Source organism: Drosophila eugracilis, unplaced genomic scaffold (genome assembly GCF_018153835.1).
Source record: "Drosophila eugracilis isolate 14026-0451.02 unplaced genomic scaffold, ASM1815383v1 contig_1197, whole genome shotgun sequence".
NCBI lineage: Eukaryota > Metazoa > Arthropoda > Insecta > Diptera > Drosophilidae > Drosophila > Drosophila eugracilis.
The window spans coordinates 4,106,520-4,122,914 of NW_024571981.1; the positions used below are offsets into that span (position 1 = coordinate 4,106,520).

Sequence of the window (16,395 nt, forward strand, 5' to 3'; positions counted from 1 at the left end):
AACTTAGCAACTGAATTAGATTACATGTTATGTGGGACTAAGTAAATTACGTAAATTAGAATCAAGCTAGAGTGAAACTCTTTAGAATTTCTAAGGATTGCAAGACGTTAACTAAAATTAACCATTTCCAGACCAGGCGACTGACTATAGAATTAGGGGAAATTTGAAAAATGTTCATTAATATTGAGTAGATTTTTTTAAATAGATTTAATAACTATTCATAGATATGATTCAATATGACAGCTAAATTTCCTTGTCTTTGATGATCTCTTATGCAATATCAGACGATTGAAAATTTTTAAGTTTAAACATTCTACAACAACAATTTCTTTAAATTTTTTAAAAGTCATATTTCCGCTTATTTATTATACAAATAAAAACGGACAGCTGAGGAACCATATATACAAAGAACATCGTCTGATCTGGATTACTTGATATCTGACGATCTCTGGGAATCGTTGTTAACTCTGGTGCTTTCACTTTACGCTTAAAAAATAATTAAAAATTACAAAATGAAAATAATCAGCATGGTAAACGCAACGCTTTCCGTCCGATCGAAACTCGCCAGCTCAGCTCCCATAGCTGTTCCACCAGGAGCGGTCTGGCTAACGATTCTTCTGGCGCTTGCGTCGCTTTGGAAAAACGTAGGAGGAGTGATTTTCTTGATACCTTGCCTCGGCGGTGGTGGTGGGCAGCTTTTTGCTAGCCAACGTTGCCACCGGCTCAGCCAGTGCCTTTGCCTTGGCTATAGATGTAGACGCTTCGACAGCATCCACCCAGGCGACGCCGAAGTCATCTCGGGCCTCCATGTTGACCATATTTTCACCAAACGCTTGAACTGTCACCTCATTGACGAATTGAATGCCCTCGATATCCTCAGGCAACGGATAGAAGGTGGACGTGGGCAACGGATCTAGCGCAACCAACACCTCGTCTTGGTTTCGGCGCATCCTAAGCCCTTCGAGCCGTATTTGCTCTTTCATATATCGTGCATCCCGGCACTTTCGATCGATCTCATCCTTCACATACTTTTGATGACGCCGTTCGAAGACAGCATCGCTTAAAGGTTCTGTTTTACTTTTATCCGAACTAGGCGGCACTGGGACATCCCGCCACTTGGGTATCTCCAAACTGGGGTTATCCGCCAGCAGCTCGTTGGCCTCCTCCAGGAAGAATTCGTTGTCACAGTGGAACTCCTGATCTTCCCACGTTCTCGTACTATACGGAAACGTGGCGATACGGAATCTGGACTTTGATTTTCCCGATCTCGCGGTTGCCTTGCTGTACGTTTGGGGTGAACAATTGTTTAGGGTTTTTCTGGTTGTGGAAGTGCTGCTGCTAACGCTGCTATTGGATTGAGGCGTCAGTGGGGTGACTATTTGTTCAGCTGCCTTGGATTTGGACTTTGCCGCAGACATTTCCTGTTCTATTGGCGTTGTAAGCGCAGGCTGTGGTGTAGAGCCAGGCGTGGGAGTCGTCGACGGCGTGGGCGCTGGTGTTATTGTGGTAGAGGATACTGGTGCACTGGGTGGTGGATAGATTAAATTTGTGACTGATCTTTCCTTGATAGTTTTCTTAAGCGCAACCTGCGACTGGTGACTCTGGCTAAGCAACTCCTTTTTTAAATGCTCCGCCAGTTTTCGTTTTACTGTTTCCACCTGATCCAAATCTTGATCCTGGTCCTGAGAGTTTTCCGGTGTGATCTTTTTATCATTGATCAACATACTTTTCGTGATCTTTGTCTCGGATCCTGGGTCTTGATCATATTGTTTCAGTTGATCGGAAGGTGCTGAGGTGCTGGTCCTTATGTCAGAGAACATCTCATAGTGCCTGATCTTAACCTGCAATCGCTGCTTTTTTACCGGATCCGTTTGGGTCTTAATGGATTGATGGTTAGCTATAATTTTTTGAGCGGGAGAAACTTTCATGTCAGCTGTGTTGGCCTTGGGCATAGTGGTTTCCTTAGCGGATTGACTCGGAACAGCAGCTACCTTGAGTGATACCGCTTTTGGCAATTTATTGGGCATATCCTCCGGTTGCTTTTTGGTAGTTTCTATCTGTTCCTTGCGTATATCGTCCTTTTGTTTCATGCGAATATCCACCCGCCGATTCTGCGCAGTTCTCTCCTTGGGTAGATCCTTTGCTTTAAGTTCCGCCTTGGATACATCCTTCTGATTCTTAATTGAATTGTGATCATCGGCTACTGCATCATTTTGTTTTCGATTCTCCTTAGGTACTTCTGCCACCTCCACGACTGTTTCCTGATCCTTTTCCTTTTTCATAAGAGCTACTTCCTTTAGGAAAAGCAGCGTTTTTAATGCGTGACCAGCAATCTCATCTTTTTCTTGTCTCATTTTTTCTGCAGCGATCTTGACAGGCCCCACCTCGATTTGATCACCAAGAGGTGGATCCTGATCCAGCTGTATTACGGCTTTTTCATTAGAGTCCCGCTGTTCAACTTTACGATCCTGATGCTCCTCCTTCTTAACCTCAACCTGTGTCACAGATTTCCGTCTATGATTGGGAGTGGAGTGGGCCGAAGGCGCCAAGGGCTTTTCTTCCCTCGTGTCCAATTCCATAGGCTGTATCTACAAAAACATGGAATTGCTTGACATGATTTTAATTGTTGAATCTCATCAAACTTACCTGATTTTGCCAGAGATCATCATCATTTTGAAAATGTACTTCAATATTGCTGTCCACCGATTGAGCATCCTCTTCGTCTTCATCGTCATCATCACTTTCTTCCTCCTCATCTGTATTTTCCTGATCTTCCTCATCTTCCTCCTCCATATGGCCATTGGCATCTACAGACTGTACATGCTCCTCCAAATCCACCAACTCCTCAGAAACCACCTCCATTTCAATGGATTCCAAAGCATCGTGGAAAATATCACCACCTACGACTTCTTCAGTTTGCACTTCGTGCAATTGCAGATGTTCTTCCTCCCGCAATTGGAGCTCCTCTCTGAGATGGTCGTTTTCCTCCTGCTGCAGCTGCTCCTCATGTACCAGTTCTTCCACTTGTTCCGTTTGCTCCTGGATGTGATGCTTGGAGTCCTGATTCATACGCTGCAGGATAAAGGTGCTCACCTTTTTGCCGTTGAACTCGCCACGGCCTTTGCTCTCTGAGCGCTTATTGGCTGGCTGATTCGTTACGGTTCCATCATGGCGGGGCACTGCTGGTATTGTTTCTATACTGAGAATCCTGGGCTGAGCCTCCGCCTGTAGCATCTGCATATCCATCGTCTGAGTGCACTGTTCCCGTTCCTGGATTACAGTTTGCGTCTCGGCATGACAACGGATCAGCTTCTGCTGCGGAGCAGCTGGTGGCAGTGAGTGATCATCGTCGTCGTCGTCGTCGTCATTTCGGCGCTGGTTCTTTTTTCTCAGTTGCTTGCGCAGATCCTCGTTAGCAGCCTCCAGCTTGGCGACAGCCAGCTTAAGATCTTGATTCTGCGCCAGCACTATGCCCATCTTGGCGTTTTGGTCGTCTAGATCCTTGTCTTTGGCCGCCAGACTATCCGTCTGCTCCTGCATCAACTTTAAATGGAGGACAATCATGCGCTTCAGATTGTTGTTTTCCACGATGAGAGTGACCATGTCGGCGCCAGCATTGACTGAGCCGCCAGACGAAGGAGGCGCCATGGCTCCCCGCTCAACCTGAGCCGGTTGAGGTGGCGGCGGCGGCAACGGCTTGCGGTAGCAATGGCTAAAACCGTGACGTTGACGCGCATAACTCTTGTTGGGATGTGGATGCGGATGGGGCTGCTGATTGGGATAAACATGAGGATGTCGCTGGTAGCCACGCGACGGATTGTGGTGATAGGGCGATTCCGAGTAGTTGGCTCGCTGTTTAAGCGGCCACTTGAATCGCATGTCCATGATGGCCGAATTCGTTTCCGTGCCGTCGGTCCTACGATTTCATAGTTCTCCAAACGGCTTTGTTTTGTTATGGTTTTGTTTGCTTTGCTTGAGATGCACACAGTCTTCTTCAGCTGATACGCCGTACAATGCGTAGAATCCCGATACCGATTCCCACCACACTTAATTTTCTTTCCTCGCCCTCGCAAAAGAACCGCTCTTTTTTTGGGCACAAATTGATGGATTCAGCGTTTTAAACGTGCCGTCTTTATCACTCGTGGTGACAACATTTAGGCAGCGATTTTTGAGTTGGTGTTTGCACGTTCTTTTACCGCTTTTTCCACAATTATCCGCAAAATGTAAACTCGCCCCGAAAAATGCTCTTGGAAGTATGGCGTTTTGCTGGCGTTGCCAGGCCATCCAGCACGCAGGGTTGCTCCATGGCATAGAGATGGGACCGAATCGTGAATTGATCCGGGGCACGAAAGTCACGACGTCAAAAAGTTTTGGCTCGAAACTGTACAGCTTACTCACATATGTATTGTATTGTATATGTATGAATGTAACTATGTACTACGTTACTGGGGAAATATGCTTGAGGCAACCTAGTACACAAAGAATATTATATATCATCGTATTTTTAATGTGAACTGAATATTTCAACTGAATATATCTTCCTTTTATCTCTTATACATAATATCTTTAAAAATATTTTAATATTGAAACCTAATTTATATACAAAAGTTTATTAACCATTATTAACGATCAAGAGTTAAGATATTACATATATTTCTGTATTTCTCTCTAAGCAATAATAATCGTTTAATATATACTCCGTTAAAGAAATTAATATTGGATTCTTCCACTGCTGCCTCGTGCCTGGAAAACATGTCACGTTCCCACCTCTATTGTGAATTGCCACCAATGCAAAAGCCGGTCGGCTGTGCAAATCGCTTTATAAGCCATCAACTCATAAAAATTTTTACAAACTAAATAAAAAAATCTTTAAAAAGGTCCAAAATGTTATATAATCGGAAAACTATAAGAACAAAGAGGACTTCAGTTGGCAGCTCTGTAAATTATGCAAGCGTCACCAGTGAATGAAAAACCTGGAAGAAGAAGAAAATGGCGGCAAAATTTTGTTACTTTTTTTGTTGTGATTGAGTTGGAAACCTAATACATTGCTTCATGGCGTCCCTATTTGGTGACGATGGTGTAGATGACCTGTTTAATGATAACCTGCATGAGGATCCAAACCAATTGCCCAGCGATGACGAAGGCGAAAAGCTGTTTGCGGAAGATGAAGAAAATGCCGGAGAACCTGGTAACCAAGATGCCCAAAAAGTAGAGCCCAAAAAGAGAGCAGTAAGGAATCCCCGGCCTCGGCTAACGGTCGAAACTCTTCGAGGACCCCGTGGTATCCAGACCATCGAGAACTACTTTAAGGACATCAAGTTCAAGGGAAAGGGCTATGAAAAAACCGATCTCGACGAGGTGCTGAGACGTCTGCAGCACTGGGGTCATCGGATGTATCCCACATACACCTTTGATGATGTGCTCAATAATATAGAGCGACTGGGTAAGAAAAAACCACTTCAGGTGCACATGACACGATATCGTCTCGGTCAGCTCGAGGAGTTGAGTGCGTACGAGGCAGAAGCATTGGATGAGGCCCAAGATGAGCATCAAGGCGGAGCAGGCGATGAACCTTTCGATGAGTTTGACGCCCTGCTGGGCGAACAGATTGCCATATCCAGGTTAGCGCCACGTACCCCTCATCAACGGAAAATGTCCACTGCCTCCAGCAACAGTACAATGACTACTCCTTCATTTTCCCGTGGCAATGCGGTGATGTCTACTCCGTACACCGCAGTTAATGCTACTACCTTCGACCGAAATGGTGCTCCAGCGGCTCCTACCTTTGACAGGAATGGAGCTCCTTTGGCTTCGCTGGACACAAGTGACTACGGCAAGCCGCTGCCTCATTCACAGCCACCAACGCCGGCGGCCAAAAAATTGTCCAACGAACAGATGGCCCGGATTGCCGAGAACAGAAGATTGGCTCAGGAGCGACTAAAAGCCAAGCAGCAACAGGAGACTTTAAGTTAATGGAATGTGAACTGGCCGCGAATAAATATTTAAATTATGAATGTTAATTTTTATAAGGATAGTTTTTAAAAGTAAATATATTCTGAAGTATATGTTGAAATTTTATTACAGTTTCAATTTAAATTTCATTAACAAAAAAGACATTCTTAATAGTGTAAAACGATTATATTTATTTAAAGGCTTAAGTCGTAGACCAAGAAAAATAAATTAGGATTTGGTTGTAAGAAACTATATGGAGTGCGAAAGTATTTACAAGGATCTGTGGTCATGAGTGTGATGGGTTGTGTGGAAAAGCAAAAAACCCCCACTTAAAGCTCAGCTCCGTTTGGAGAAATACTTTACAAGTCTTAATAGACTAATTGGGATACTATTAAGGTACTGGCGTGTAGCGGGCTTTTAACCACACCTAAGTGCTAAATTTTAGGGCCACTCTGGGCAGTGATTCAAACAGACCCTTCGCTCCCTTCAGCAATACAGCAACGATATTCATAAGTACGGCATCTTGAGTTGGAGTGACTTGGGACTGAGTATCCTGATCTTTAGGATCTGATTTCTCCTTGATAGCCTCGCGAATTACATGTAATAATCTCTGATATAGAAATGATTGCCTGTAAATCGGTTTGGAGAGACTCAAGTGGTCATCCTTCAAAAGATAGAAGTCCCCGAAATCTATCTTAGAGGACTCCTCCGTGACAATGCGCAAAGGAAACTTGAAGGAAGTCAGCATGGTTGGCGAACCTTCAGCGACGCTGACGACCTTCACGTGACGCAGCAATGTATGCAGGCAGCCCATAAAGCGTCGATGCATCTCCAACAGTTTTGGCGAATTCTCCTCCATCTCCTTGACTTCAATTGAAGGCGAGAGTATCATCTGCATGTGCTGCTTCCACTTGGCAATAGGCGAACCTCGGTGTGGGGTTCCCAAAAATACAATGCCCTTGGTATTCTTGGCAAGCTGTTGAACTTTCGGTTCCTGGGAATCCAGGGATTTAAGCAGTATCAACTTGGTTAGCAGGCCGCCCATGGAATGTCCTATCCAAACAATCGGACGATCATTGCCCACATCCGAGGCTGAGATCCTGTCAAGCAATGTGCTGGCCCTTACATCAATGTGACCCTGGCCCTTCTCACAGGGGCAGTATTTCGTGAAATTCGCTGACCACTCTGTGACCGCTGAAGTGTAATCAATACCAAGAATTCTGGAATCTGGATAATCATCTGGCAACCATTCCATGGGCCAGCAATTAGTGTACTCCTCAGAGGTGTCCTGGTTGCGCCACTCACTTCCGCAAACACTGAATTTCCCGACGCATTCTTCGTTGGCATTTAGCGGAACATCTGGATGGACCACCTCCCAGTCTGAGTCCAACTCGGCTTCATTTCGCAGAGTCTCCACAAATTCCATGGTAGCAGCATCGCTGATGCTCAACCGTTGTTCTTCCACTTTCTTACTAGCCTTTAAGACAGGATCTGTAATTGGGAAGGGGAGGATTAGTTTATAACAAACTAGAGTTTACTTTTATATTTACCTTTAATTGCTTCCGTCTTTTGGTTTACATTGCCATTTTTGGCTTCAGCGGCTTGTGTGGAAACTAATGGCCTGCCCTGCTCCTTTTTTTGTTTGCTGCCGTTAACTCTTTTTTGTTCGCCCACCAGAAACACATCATCCGTTTCACTGGTATAGAATGCATTCTTTCCATACAGACCTAGCTCAGTGGGTTTCCTATCTCGCTGTCGCCAGGTGATGAACACTCCACCCAGCAAACCGTGGACAAAAACGATATCTGCCTTTGGCTTCCTGCGAGTGCGAACTCGCGGATGCAGCGGATAGACATTCGGTGGATATGTGCACTGATTTGGATCATCGTAATCCAGATTGGCCATAGTCTTTGCAGAGATCACCTGCAAACGAAGATCGGGGCACTGTTGCCATTCGGCAAGGGCTCCTACCCAACCAGAAGAAAAGAAATGTTCCACAGCATCGGGCACCAGAGACATATTGGCCAGCACCTTGCAGAGAGTTGATAAGGTCTCGTTGTCGTCGCTGAATATCTTTCGGAGCTCCATGAGATGTACAAGGCCTCCATCTCGGATAAGTCTGGCGGAGGCCTCGGGGTCTTTGGTAATGTGATGTAGGAAAGAGATAATTTCCTTCAACAAATCCGTGTCAGCAGTGGAAAGAACAATGGTCTGCTCCTGGGTCAAATATTCGTGAATGTCCTCCTGCAAATAAAAGGTATTGATTTAGTTGTGAACCAAAGTGGCTAAAGAAATCAGCTTACAATGGGATCCTGCTCGGGAAAGTATTTGCTGAAGAAATGGTCTACGCAAGGCATAGGTCGCAGCCTGGCCAACATAACGTGGAGTTCAGAGAGAAGCATTTTGGGATTCTTAATGCAGCCGCGACGGTGGACTGGCATGAACCAGCGGGTGTCGGCATTGCATCGTGCCAACGAAACTGCTGTGCGGGCATCGCAGATCTGCGCCAGATGTCGGAAATCCCAGTCCTTAAGGTGGTCCATGCAGATAAGCTGCTGGACTGCCTTAAGACGTTCCGGCTGACTGCCAGTTTGGGCAATATTAAGCAGTCTCCAGGCAACTGAGTGCTTCGCTGCCTTCCACCATTTTCCAATCGGATTGATGATCACACTTATCCACTTCTTTTCGTCCTCCTCCTTCTGCTTCAGTTTGCGCATAGACTCGCGGTAAATGTGATACTTGATATATATGTATTCGGCGCGCCGTTTGTCCAGCTCCGGGGATTTCTTGTCGACATATTGAGAAAGGAATCTGCGCACCTGTGGTGATTCGTACAGCAGAAAACCAGCACTGAAATGGAGAATATTAAAAATCATTTCTTATGTACAATATATTTTAAAGTACTTTGATTGTTTATTAAATTAAACAACTTGTTTTGATCAAAACCCTTTTTGCTTTTTGAATGTTCCGATTTAAATCATTTTCCAATCTTATCAGTCTTAACTTCCGTTTTATTTCTCATGTTGTTGTTCTTCTGCTGAAGACTAATTGACCTTAAATAACAACAACACCTATTGCTGCCAACTATTTGTTATTGAGATAAACGAGATAAACAACAACAAAAAACCGAAGACTAGTTTGTTTATTTTTAGAAAGTGGGCGCGTCACTATAGTTTGCAAAAACAACTATCACCTATTATCTTTTACCCCCAAAGTCGAAAACACGCGCCATATAGAAAAATTCCTAAACAAACAACAAGAAGCACAAGAATATTATCATTTTTGATAAGGCAAACTATAACTCCCGGGGGGTTCTCACAAATGATTTTAAACTGCGCACTAAAATGGCGCCTTAATAGTTTTGGGAATATTTTTTTCACAGTGCTTTTCTTTTTTTTGGTGGGGGCCTTGAACAGCTGTTCACGCACACGCTGAATAAGAAGAAGATGTGGCAAGACAAAAAACTTCATCAGCTTGCTATCTCACTTTTACAAAATCGTACGTTTTGTTTTGATCGTGTTTTGCTAAGAAAAGAGTCAGGCAACATGGATTTTTATAAGACTATGGATATACTCTAATAAAAATCTTTCGCTTGATATAAGTTTATGCTGAAAACAGTATCTAATTATTACAGATGTTTCTTGTCTTATGAATCTGCATCGAACCCAAAATATTTACAAAAAACAAGTAATAAAAGGGATTTTTTAAATTTACAAGTATAGGTATAATAGGTCAAAAATACAAATTATTATTTATTTATAACAAATTAAAATCCATAACAACCCTTTAATCCATTTAATAAATTTTAGGTTTAGCTTTATCAACTTTTCATCTAAAATCACACCACTACACACCTTAATTTTGTGACCAGTTTTCAGCTTACAGCCTGATTAATCACCCCGTATTTTGTTGTAAACAAATGACGTCACATATGCGACATCGCCTGTTTAGTACAGGGAATGCGGAAAACAAGATCTGTGGTTGTTTTTGTTTTTCTCGATATATTTATTTATATAGTATATCTACATCGTACGACTTATTCATGGCCATGTGGCGCCATATAAAGTGGGACAAGAAAATGAAAACGTGTACGGACGAGCCCCCTAAATCATAGTAATCTCTGTAAAAGGTGTAAGTTTCTCAATGGAAAGTGTTTTCCTAAAGTGCTCTTTACCGCTGCGCAGGAAGAAAATCGGTCTTGGTTTATTGGTTGCCACTTTTAAAGTAATAATTTTATATGATATACACAAATATTAATATATAAAAAAATCTTTAAATTTTTCATATAAATTAAGATTTAAAATTCTTCAGTTATTATTCGATTTGGAGCTGCTATTTTTCTGTTTTTGTAGTAGCTGGTTTAGCTATGGGTTTGTTGTGGTTTTCTTGTGTTGATATCGCGTGATTTCGAGTTACTTACGCAGTAAGGAGGCCCACTCCTCCAAGGCCCACTAACTTCGAATGACGGCGCAACTTGGACTTAAGATCCTCCAATGACATCGCCTGATTTCTGGTGGTTTTTGGTGTTTCTTTGTTTTTTGTGTAGCACTCGGCACACACCAACGGAATTTGTTTTCCACTCGACTGCCAAAAGTTTGCTCGGTTTTTCACACTTTAAATTTAGACGATTGTATCACACGTTAGCCCCTACTAGTTGTATCACTAGGGCCGATTGTTGTTTGGCTTTATAGCTGTCACTTGGACTGTTTTTAGTTTGTTTAGTGCTTTTTGTTTTCACTGCTGAGCTGTTATTGCTGGCGAACCTATTCGGACATTTGTTTTTATAAACTTTTCCGTTGGTGAGACCGTTTGCGCAATGTGACCCGAATACCGCTAACCTAACGCTGTTCACAGCGATCAGCTGATTGATAGCGGAAAGGGTGTGGGTGAGAAAATCACAGGTAGGTATCATTTATAATAGTTTTCTATAAGATATTTGAGATAAGATATTTTAACTATTCACAGTTTTTTAAATCACTAAATTATTAAATAAATATCAAATGTGAAAAGCAATAATACATTTGATGTGTTTGCCATTTTACAACTAAGCCCGATTCAAATATTAAATTTTTTGTGTGACCTGTTTAAGAGAACGATAAAAACACTCTTTCAGCATTCACTGCGAAGCGCGTTCTTCGCACAGCTGACTGATAACACAAGGGGGAGGGAATCCGGAAAAATCATTGGCGTGGGGAGAAATTCTTTTTGGGGTATATTTATTTTGAACTACAATTAGTTGCTTTTATTTAATTGAAACAGCGCCCTAAGCTTGTTTGTAAAATTTCCTAGAGTTCGCTTTGCAACACCGCGTTCATTGATTACTTCGAGCTTAGTTGCGGTAGCCGAGAATTAAATGGATTTTCTTGAATTATTCGCGTGAGACAGACAGCCCGACGTCGGACATAAATAAAAAGCGGTGGGTTGTTCCAGGTGGGAGGTGTTTTGCTATTTAGGCCCCCAATAAACAACTTCGAGGGAAAACGCCAGCCAGCCCCGAGCAAATAAAAAAAAATTAATTTCCAGACGGCACACTACCGAAAAGATAATCGCACGGGAAAGATGAAAATCCATTTTCGGGAGCAATACGGAAGGAAGGGTGAGGAAATCCTCTATGTGACGCCAGCAGGTGAGCAAATCGATCAAACCAACAAATCAAGCCTTGCAGACCCTCATTCCTATGGTAGCTAAACACTTTGAAGCTAATGCTAATAACCTTTAAAAGTGTTATTAACAAAATATTTTCAAATAGACTTAACCCGATTGTTCTTATAAGAGTTTATCTACTATTACCAAATCATTTGGTAATCTGCCACGTTGAGTTCGTTTTTTTTTTAGAACAACAAAGCTTTCCTATATGTCTCTAGATTCAAAATAGGTTTAAATTTATTAAATACAAAAATATATATTAAAATTACAAAAATATATTTAGATTAGATATCAGTTAAATGTCCTCTCTAAAATCCTAACTTCAGATCAGAGCAACATCGTAAGGGTCCCGCTGCGTGGCGATAAACTTGTCATACAGGAGAAATTTCTGCTTTTCCGAGTGCTGCAAAAGGTCTTCCTGCCCAAGGGCTATCCGGATAGTGTAAGCGAGGACTATGCGGCGTATCAGATTTGGGACACGGCTCAGGCCTTTTGCAGCACCATCTGTAGCACCTTGTGCACTCATGCAATCATGCAGGGAATCGGAGTTGGCAGCGAGAACATTAATGCTTATTCAGCCACGGTCACCTGGATTATGAAGGAGGGCAGCGGACATGTCGGTCGTATAGTGTTCGCCTGGTGGCAGGGCTCCCAATTGGATGTGGACTCAAAGAAATGGCGATTGCGTGCAGATTTTCTCAACGATCTGGCTATGGGAATTGAGATCTACGTGCTTCCCAAGTATCCACATTTCAGCACACAAATCCTTTGCTGTTCCACACTTCTCAAAGCGATTGTGGGCGTGGCCGGAGGTGCTACAAGATCGGCTTTGACCCAGCACCATGCATTGCGAGGCAATCTGGCGGATGTAGCCTCTAAGGATAGTTCACAGGAGACATGCGTGAACTTGGTGGCCTCCTTTGTGGGACTATATCTCCTCACGCTCATCAAGAGTCAGGCGGTCCTGTACACCATTTTCTACATAGTAGTCAGCCTGCATCTCTACGCCAACCTCAAAGCGGTTAGATCAGTTTGCTTGCGGAGTTTTAACGAGTCGCGATATTTAATTACGCTTGAGGAGTTCTTCAGATCATCTAGGATGCTCAATCCACAGCAGGTTACTAAATCATATGTTATTTCCAATTTTTCATCTTTTGTTAATGTCAATATAATAAATTATCTATAGGTGAACGCCATGGAAAGGGTTACAGTAGGAAAGACTGTTTCCGTGTCTCTAAACATAAAGCTGGGTCTCAGCGTAAAAAATTTAATTGATGAGTATAAGAGCAGCAGCGTAATTGAAAACATAGTTTCCTCCTTCGATCCCCATGAGCACTTCATTATCGCAGAGACAAAAAAATGTCTAGGAGTCTATCTGCACTTTGAAACGCGACCGCAGGATGTGCTTAAGGCCTACTTCTTTGCTGTGTTTTATCTGCGAGATAGGAACCAGATAAAGGAAAAGTATTGGGACATACAAACCAAGTGGCAGGAATTTCTTGCGCTAGCGCAGCAAGAGGGTAAGGAAAAGTTTATTTTTAATATACTAGAAACCTTTAATATATTTTCCACAAATTGTAGGTTGGCTTATCCATCAGCATTTGCTACTAGTCGACGAATTTCGATTGGACTGGAAGGTGTAGGAGTATGCTTACTTTAATTGCTTGACTTTTATCTAATTTGCATGCTTGAAAAACTGATTTTATTCGGACTTCATTATCATTCTCACATATCTCACATGGTTACCATATAACAATTGAGCGAAAACATTGATATTAATTAAGTGCTATTGATATTACCTAGAATTAGCTTTGTGAGACTCGTTCGCACTTGAACATCTTCCAACTAACTCTGCCTTAGCACAAAGTAATTTTTGTAACAGACATTTGATAAGACATTTACCCTTGCTTTTACCCATGACTTTATCGGAAGACATTATTTCAATTACTAGATGCTAATAGGTCTAAAAAGGTAAATGGAAAGAATCACAATCTATTTTGTAAGGACTTATTGTAAGTGCGCATTTCGATATTTCGAGAGCCTACTGTACATTTTAGATTATAATCATGAAAAATCTCACAACGAACTACGAAAAAACCCAGCTTCAATTGCATTCTGGAAAAAAAGTGTACAAAGTTTAAAGCTTTTATGCAAAATGTGCAATATTATGTTTATTATTAGCTTCGAATAACTACGGAATAAGTTGGCGTCCATATTAGCTTAACAATAATGCTTTCCAATTAATGCAATATATAAATTATGTGCATACCATCTCACCATAAAAAAGATTTTATGAAACAAATGAATAAAAGTAAACGGAATTTTAAGAAAATTACATAGTTATTGACTGGTTTATAATTTGATGATGGTTTAAAAAAATGTAATACACAAAAAAAATACGTAAACATTAAATTGCATTTTAAATATGCACAAACCGCGAATAGTAAATATTAACCATTCACTAGGAATTGTAGAATAATTTCGTTTCATGTGAATGGTGTTTTGAACAGTGGAAGACAACACGTGCGCGCATTCAACGTGCGTTTCAGTTTAGTTCTTTTTGGTTTCAATTGCTTAAAACGTAATAATTTGACAATAAAAGCTAAACAAAATATGGAAAACGAGCAGTCAACGGCTGCGAAACCTTTGGCTTCAATCGTAGACCCACAAACTGCCGAAACACCTACTGAAACCGAAAAACACACCTCTGTGGCACCAGACTTATCAACAGATAAGGTTCGAACAACGCCCACAGGTAAACTTATGAGCTTTACATGATAAACGAAATCATATATTTACAATCTAAATGCAGAAACCTCAAATGCAGTCGAAGAACCAAAAACAATGGAGCAACAAGTAAAGGATAAGTCGACAAATGAGTCAACCCAAGTGAATGTACTAGTTTCTGGACAGGAAAAGGTTCCGGATTCAGTTGAATGCGTTGCAATGGAGCAACAGGTTGTAGGAATGGACTGTACAACATTCCCAGCTGCGTTCTCTCAAGAAAGCCCCATTGAGGAACTGAAAATGGACTGTGATGTTTCTGCAGTAGCGGAGACCATAGCGACAGATTCTGAGAAAGTTCTGGCAGTCGCTCCAGGCGAAGCAGCATCTATTACAGCACGCAAAGATTCAAATACTCACTTACATCCCGCTCCAGAACCGAACCCAAGTCATCAGCGAAGTGGCCTTAGTCTATTGGCTGCCTACAGCTCCGACGCTGATGATTCTGATGTAGAGGAAGTAACCCCAGCTAAGGATAGTGACAACGAAGTCGTGGAAGTACCAGTTACAGACACGGCCTCCTCCACTGCTTATCGTCCAGTCGTGACTGTTAGCTCAGGAGGCGAAAGCTCGGAAAGCAGTAGCAGCAGTGACTCCGATTCCGACTCCGAAGGAGAATATCTCGCCGTACTTCGCAAAAAGATAGACAAAAGAATCAACACAGTGGAATGCGATGAGGATGACGAAGATTTAGATGAGGATGGTGCCACAGGGGATAGATCTCGCCGTCGCCAACCTCCAAAGGTTCGTGGAGAAATGCTCCTTGATGAGTTGCCACCCATTCATCAGCTAGAGATTACTGTACCCGAGGATGAATGCGTAGAACTGGGTAAGGTTCAATCTATTGTAGACCAACTCGTTTTGGTTTCCGTACTGCCGAATTCCATGCTTTTCGATCTGGACACTGTTTTATTTTTGGATAAGGGTCGCAAGGTCCTGGGCCAAGTATTCGATGTTTTGGGCCAGGTGTCAGATCCACTGTACTGCGTTCGATTCAACAGTAACCAACAAATCCTAGACAGAGGCATACAAATTGGCGATGTTGTGTATTGCGCTCCGAAAACCGAACACACCCAGTTTGTGATCCTCTCAAAGCTAATGCAAGTACGAGGTTCGGATGCTTCATGGGAGCACGATGTGGAACCACCTCCGCGCTACATAGACTACTCTGATGATGATGAGGAAAGAGAAGCGAAGCAAGAACAGCGAAAACGCCGTCAAAGGGATCGTACCAACTCTACGGACTCAGTGGACACGGTAACGTCGGTGGCAACAACTGCCACAGAGGCTTCTTCGGTGGCCCCCACTCCTCGTCAGCGAGGACGTCGTGGTCAACGAGAGAGTTTCCGGCAGAGTCAAAGACCCACCATTTCGCAGAACAATCAGAATCAACCCCGAGATCAGCAATATAACTACCATCCCAGCTATAATCCGGGAAGCTGGCACTCCAACTACTACCAGAATTATCATCAGGCTGCTGCCAATTTCAATATGCATCCACAACAACCGGGAATGCCCTTCCCAGTTCCAAATTATGGCTATGGCATGCCCTACGCTATGCCACCAATGTACCCTCACATGTACCCGCCACCTCCGCCTTTCGCTGCTCCCCCTCCTCCTCCGAACAACCAGCCCCATCAGGGACAACCGCCTCCCAACTAGGGAGTAACACACAATTCTGTGAATTATTTTTATTATTCCAATAAAAAATTTTCTTAATTAATTTGCGTGTGTATCATTAAAAATGTGTTTTTGGGTTGTTCGATAAAATGCATGAAAGGTTCATTAGATTTGTATAAAAAGGTACTTAATCTGTGTGGGATCATTAAATATTGTTTACAGGTGTAAATATGTACGTATTTAACTAGGTCTATGATGTATGTTTACCCGGCTTTGCTTATTATCATACAGCAGGAAGCACTAAGTGGCCGAAAACACCTTCAATGTGTATAAATAAGCAGGCTGATCTAAAATATATATATAAACATGTTTCTGTGCGTACATGTGCACTTT

The 16,395-nt window shown here is 42.5% G+C and overlaps 5 protein-coding genes across 6 annotated transcripts; 3 read left to right on the plus strand and 2 right to left on the minus strand.

Annotated features, from left to right (window-relative positions):
- Window positions 1-188: 188 nt before the first annotated feature.
- Window positions 189-4,261, minus strand: LOC108105670 (protein male-specific lethal-1). Its single transcript, XM_017212370.2, has 2 exons — window positions 2,647-4,261; window positions 189-2,588 (listed from the first exon to the last, which is right to left on the minus strand). Exons 1-2 carry the CDS (start codon window positions 3,883-3,885, stop codon window positions 606-608), a joined length of 3,222 nt encoding a protein of 1,073 aa, XP_017067859.2. The 5' UTR covers window positions 3,886-4,261; the 3' UTR covers window positions 189-605.
- A 590-nt stretch (window positions 4,262-4,851) lies between these two features.
- On the plus strand, window positions 4,852-6,204 carry LOC108105698 (protein TIPIN homolog). Its single transcript, XM_017212407.2, has one exon. The coding sequence runs from the start codon at window positions 5,053-5,055 to the stop codon at window positions 5,971-5,973; it is 921 nt and encodes a 306-aa protein (XP_017067896.2). The 5' UTR covers window positions 4,852-5,052; the 3' UTR covers window positions 5,974-6,204.
- On the minus strand, window positions 6,033-10,815 carry LOC108105696 (protein SERAC1). The gene is made up of 4 exons (XM_017212406.2): window positions 10,373-10,815; window positions 8,256-8,802; window positions 7,503-8,196; window positions 6,033-7,443 (listed from the first exon to the last, which is right to left on the minus strand). Exons 1-4 carry the CDS (start codon window positions 10,450-10,452, stop codon window positions 6,380-6,382), a joined length of 2,385 nt encoding a protein of 794 aa, XP_017067895.1. The 5' UTR covers window positions 10,453-10,815; the 3' UTR covers window positions 6,033-6,379.
- Window positions 10,816-11,107: 292 nt separating this feature from the next.
- LOC108105689 (RUS family member 1) lies at window positions 11,108-13,933 on the plus strand. 2 transcript variants are annotated; one of them, XM_017212398.2, is made up of 5 exons: window positions 11,108-11,368; window positions 11,476-11,578; window positions 11,925-12,715; window positions 12,785-13,118; window positions 13,180-13,933. In XM_017212398.2, exons 2-5 carry the CDS (start codon window positions 11,512-11,514, stop codon window positions 13,239-13,241), a joined length of 1,254 nt encoding a protein of 417 aa, XP_017067887.1. In that variant the 5' UTR covers window positions 11,108-11,368; window positions 11,476-11,511; the 3' UTR covers window positions 13,242-13,933. The 2 variants fall into 2 exon arrangements, with proteins under 2 accessions (XP_017067887.1, XP_041674105.1); XM_041818171.1 differs by having other exon boundaries at window positions 11,108-11,578.
- Window positions 13,934-14,089: 156 nt separating this feature from the next.
- Window positions 14,090-16,105, plus strand: LOC108105687 (H/ACA ribonucleoprotein complex non-core subunit NAF1). The gene is made up of 2 exons (XM_017212396.2): window positions 14,090-14,353; window positions 14,411-16,105. The coding sequence occupies exons 1-2, from the start codon at window positions 14,212-14,214 to the stop codon at window positions 16,042-16,044; spliced, it is 1,776 nt and encodes a 591-aa protein (XP_017067885.1). The 5' UTR covers window positions 14,090-14,211; the 3' UTR covers window positions 16,045-16,105.
- Window positions 16,106-16,395: the final 290 nt, after the last annotated feature.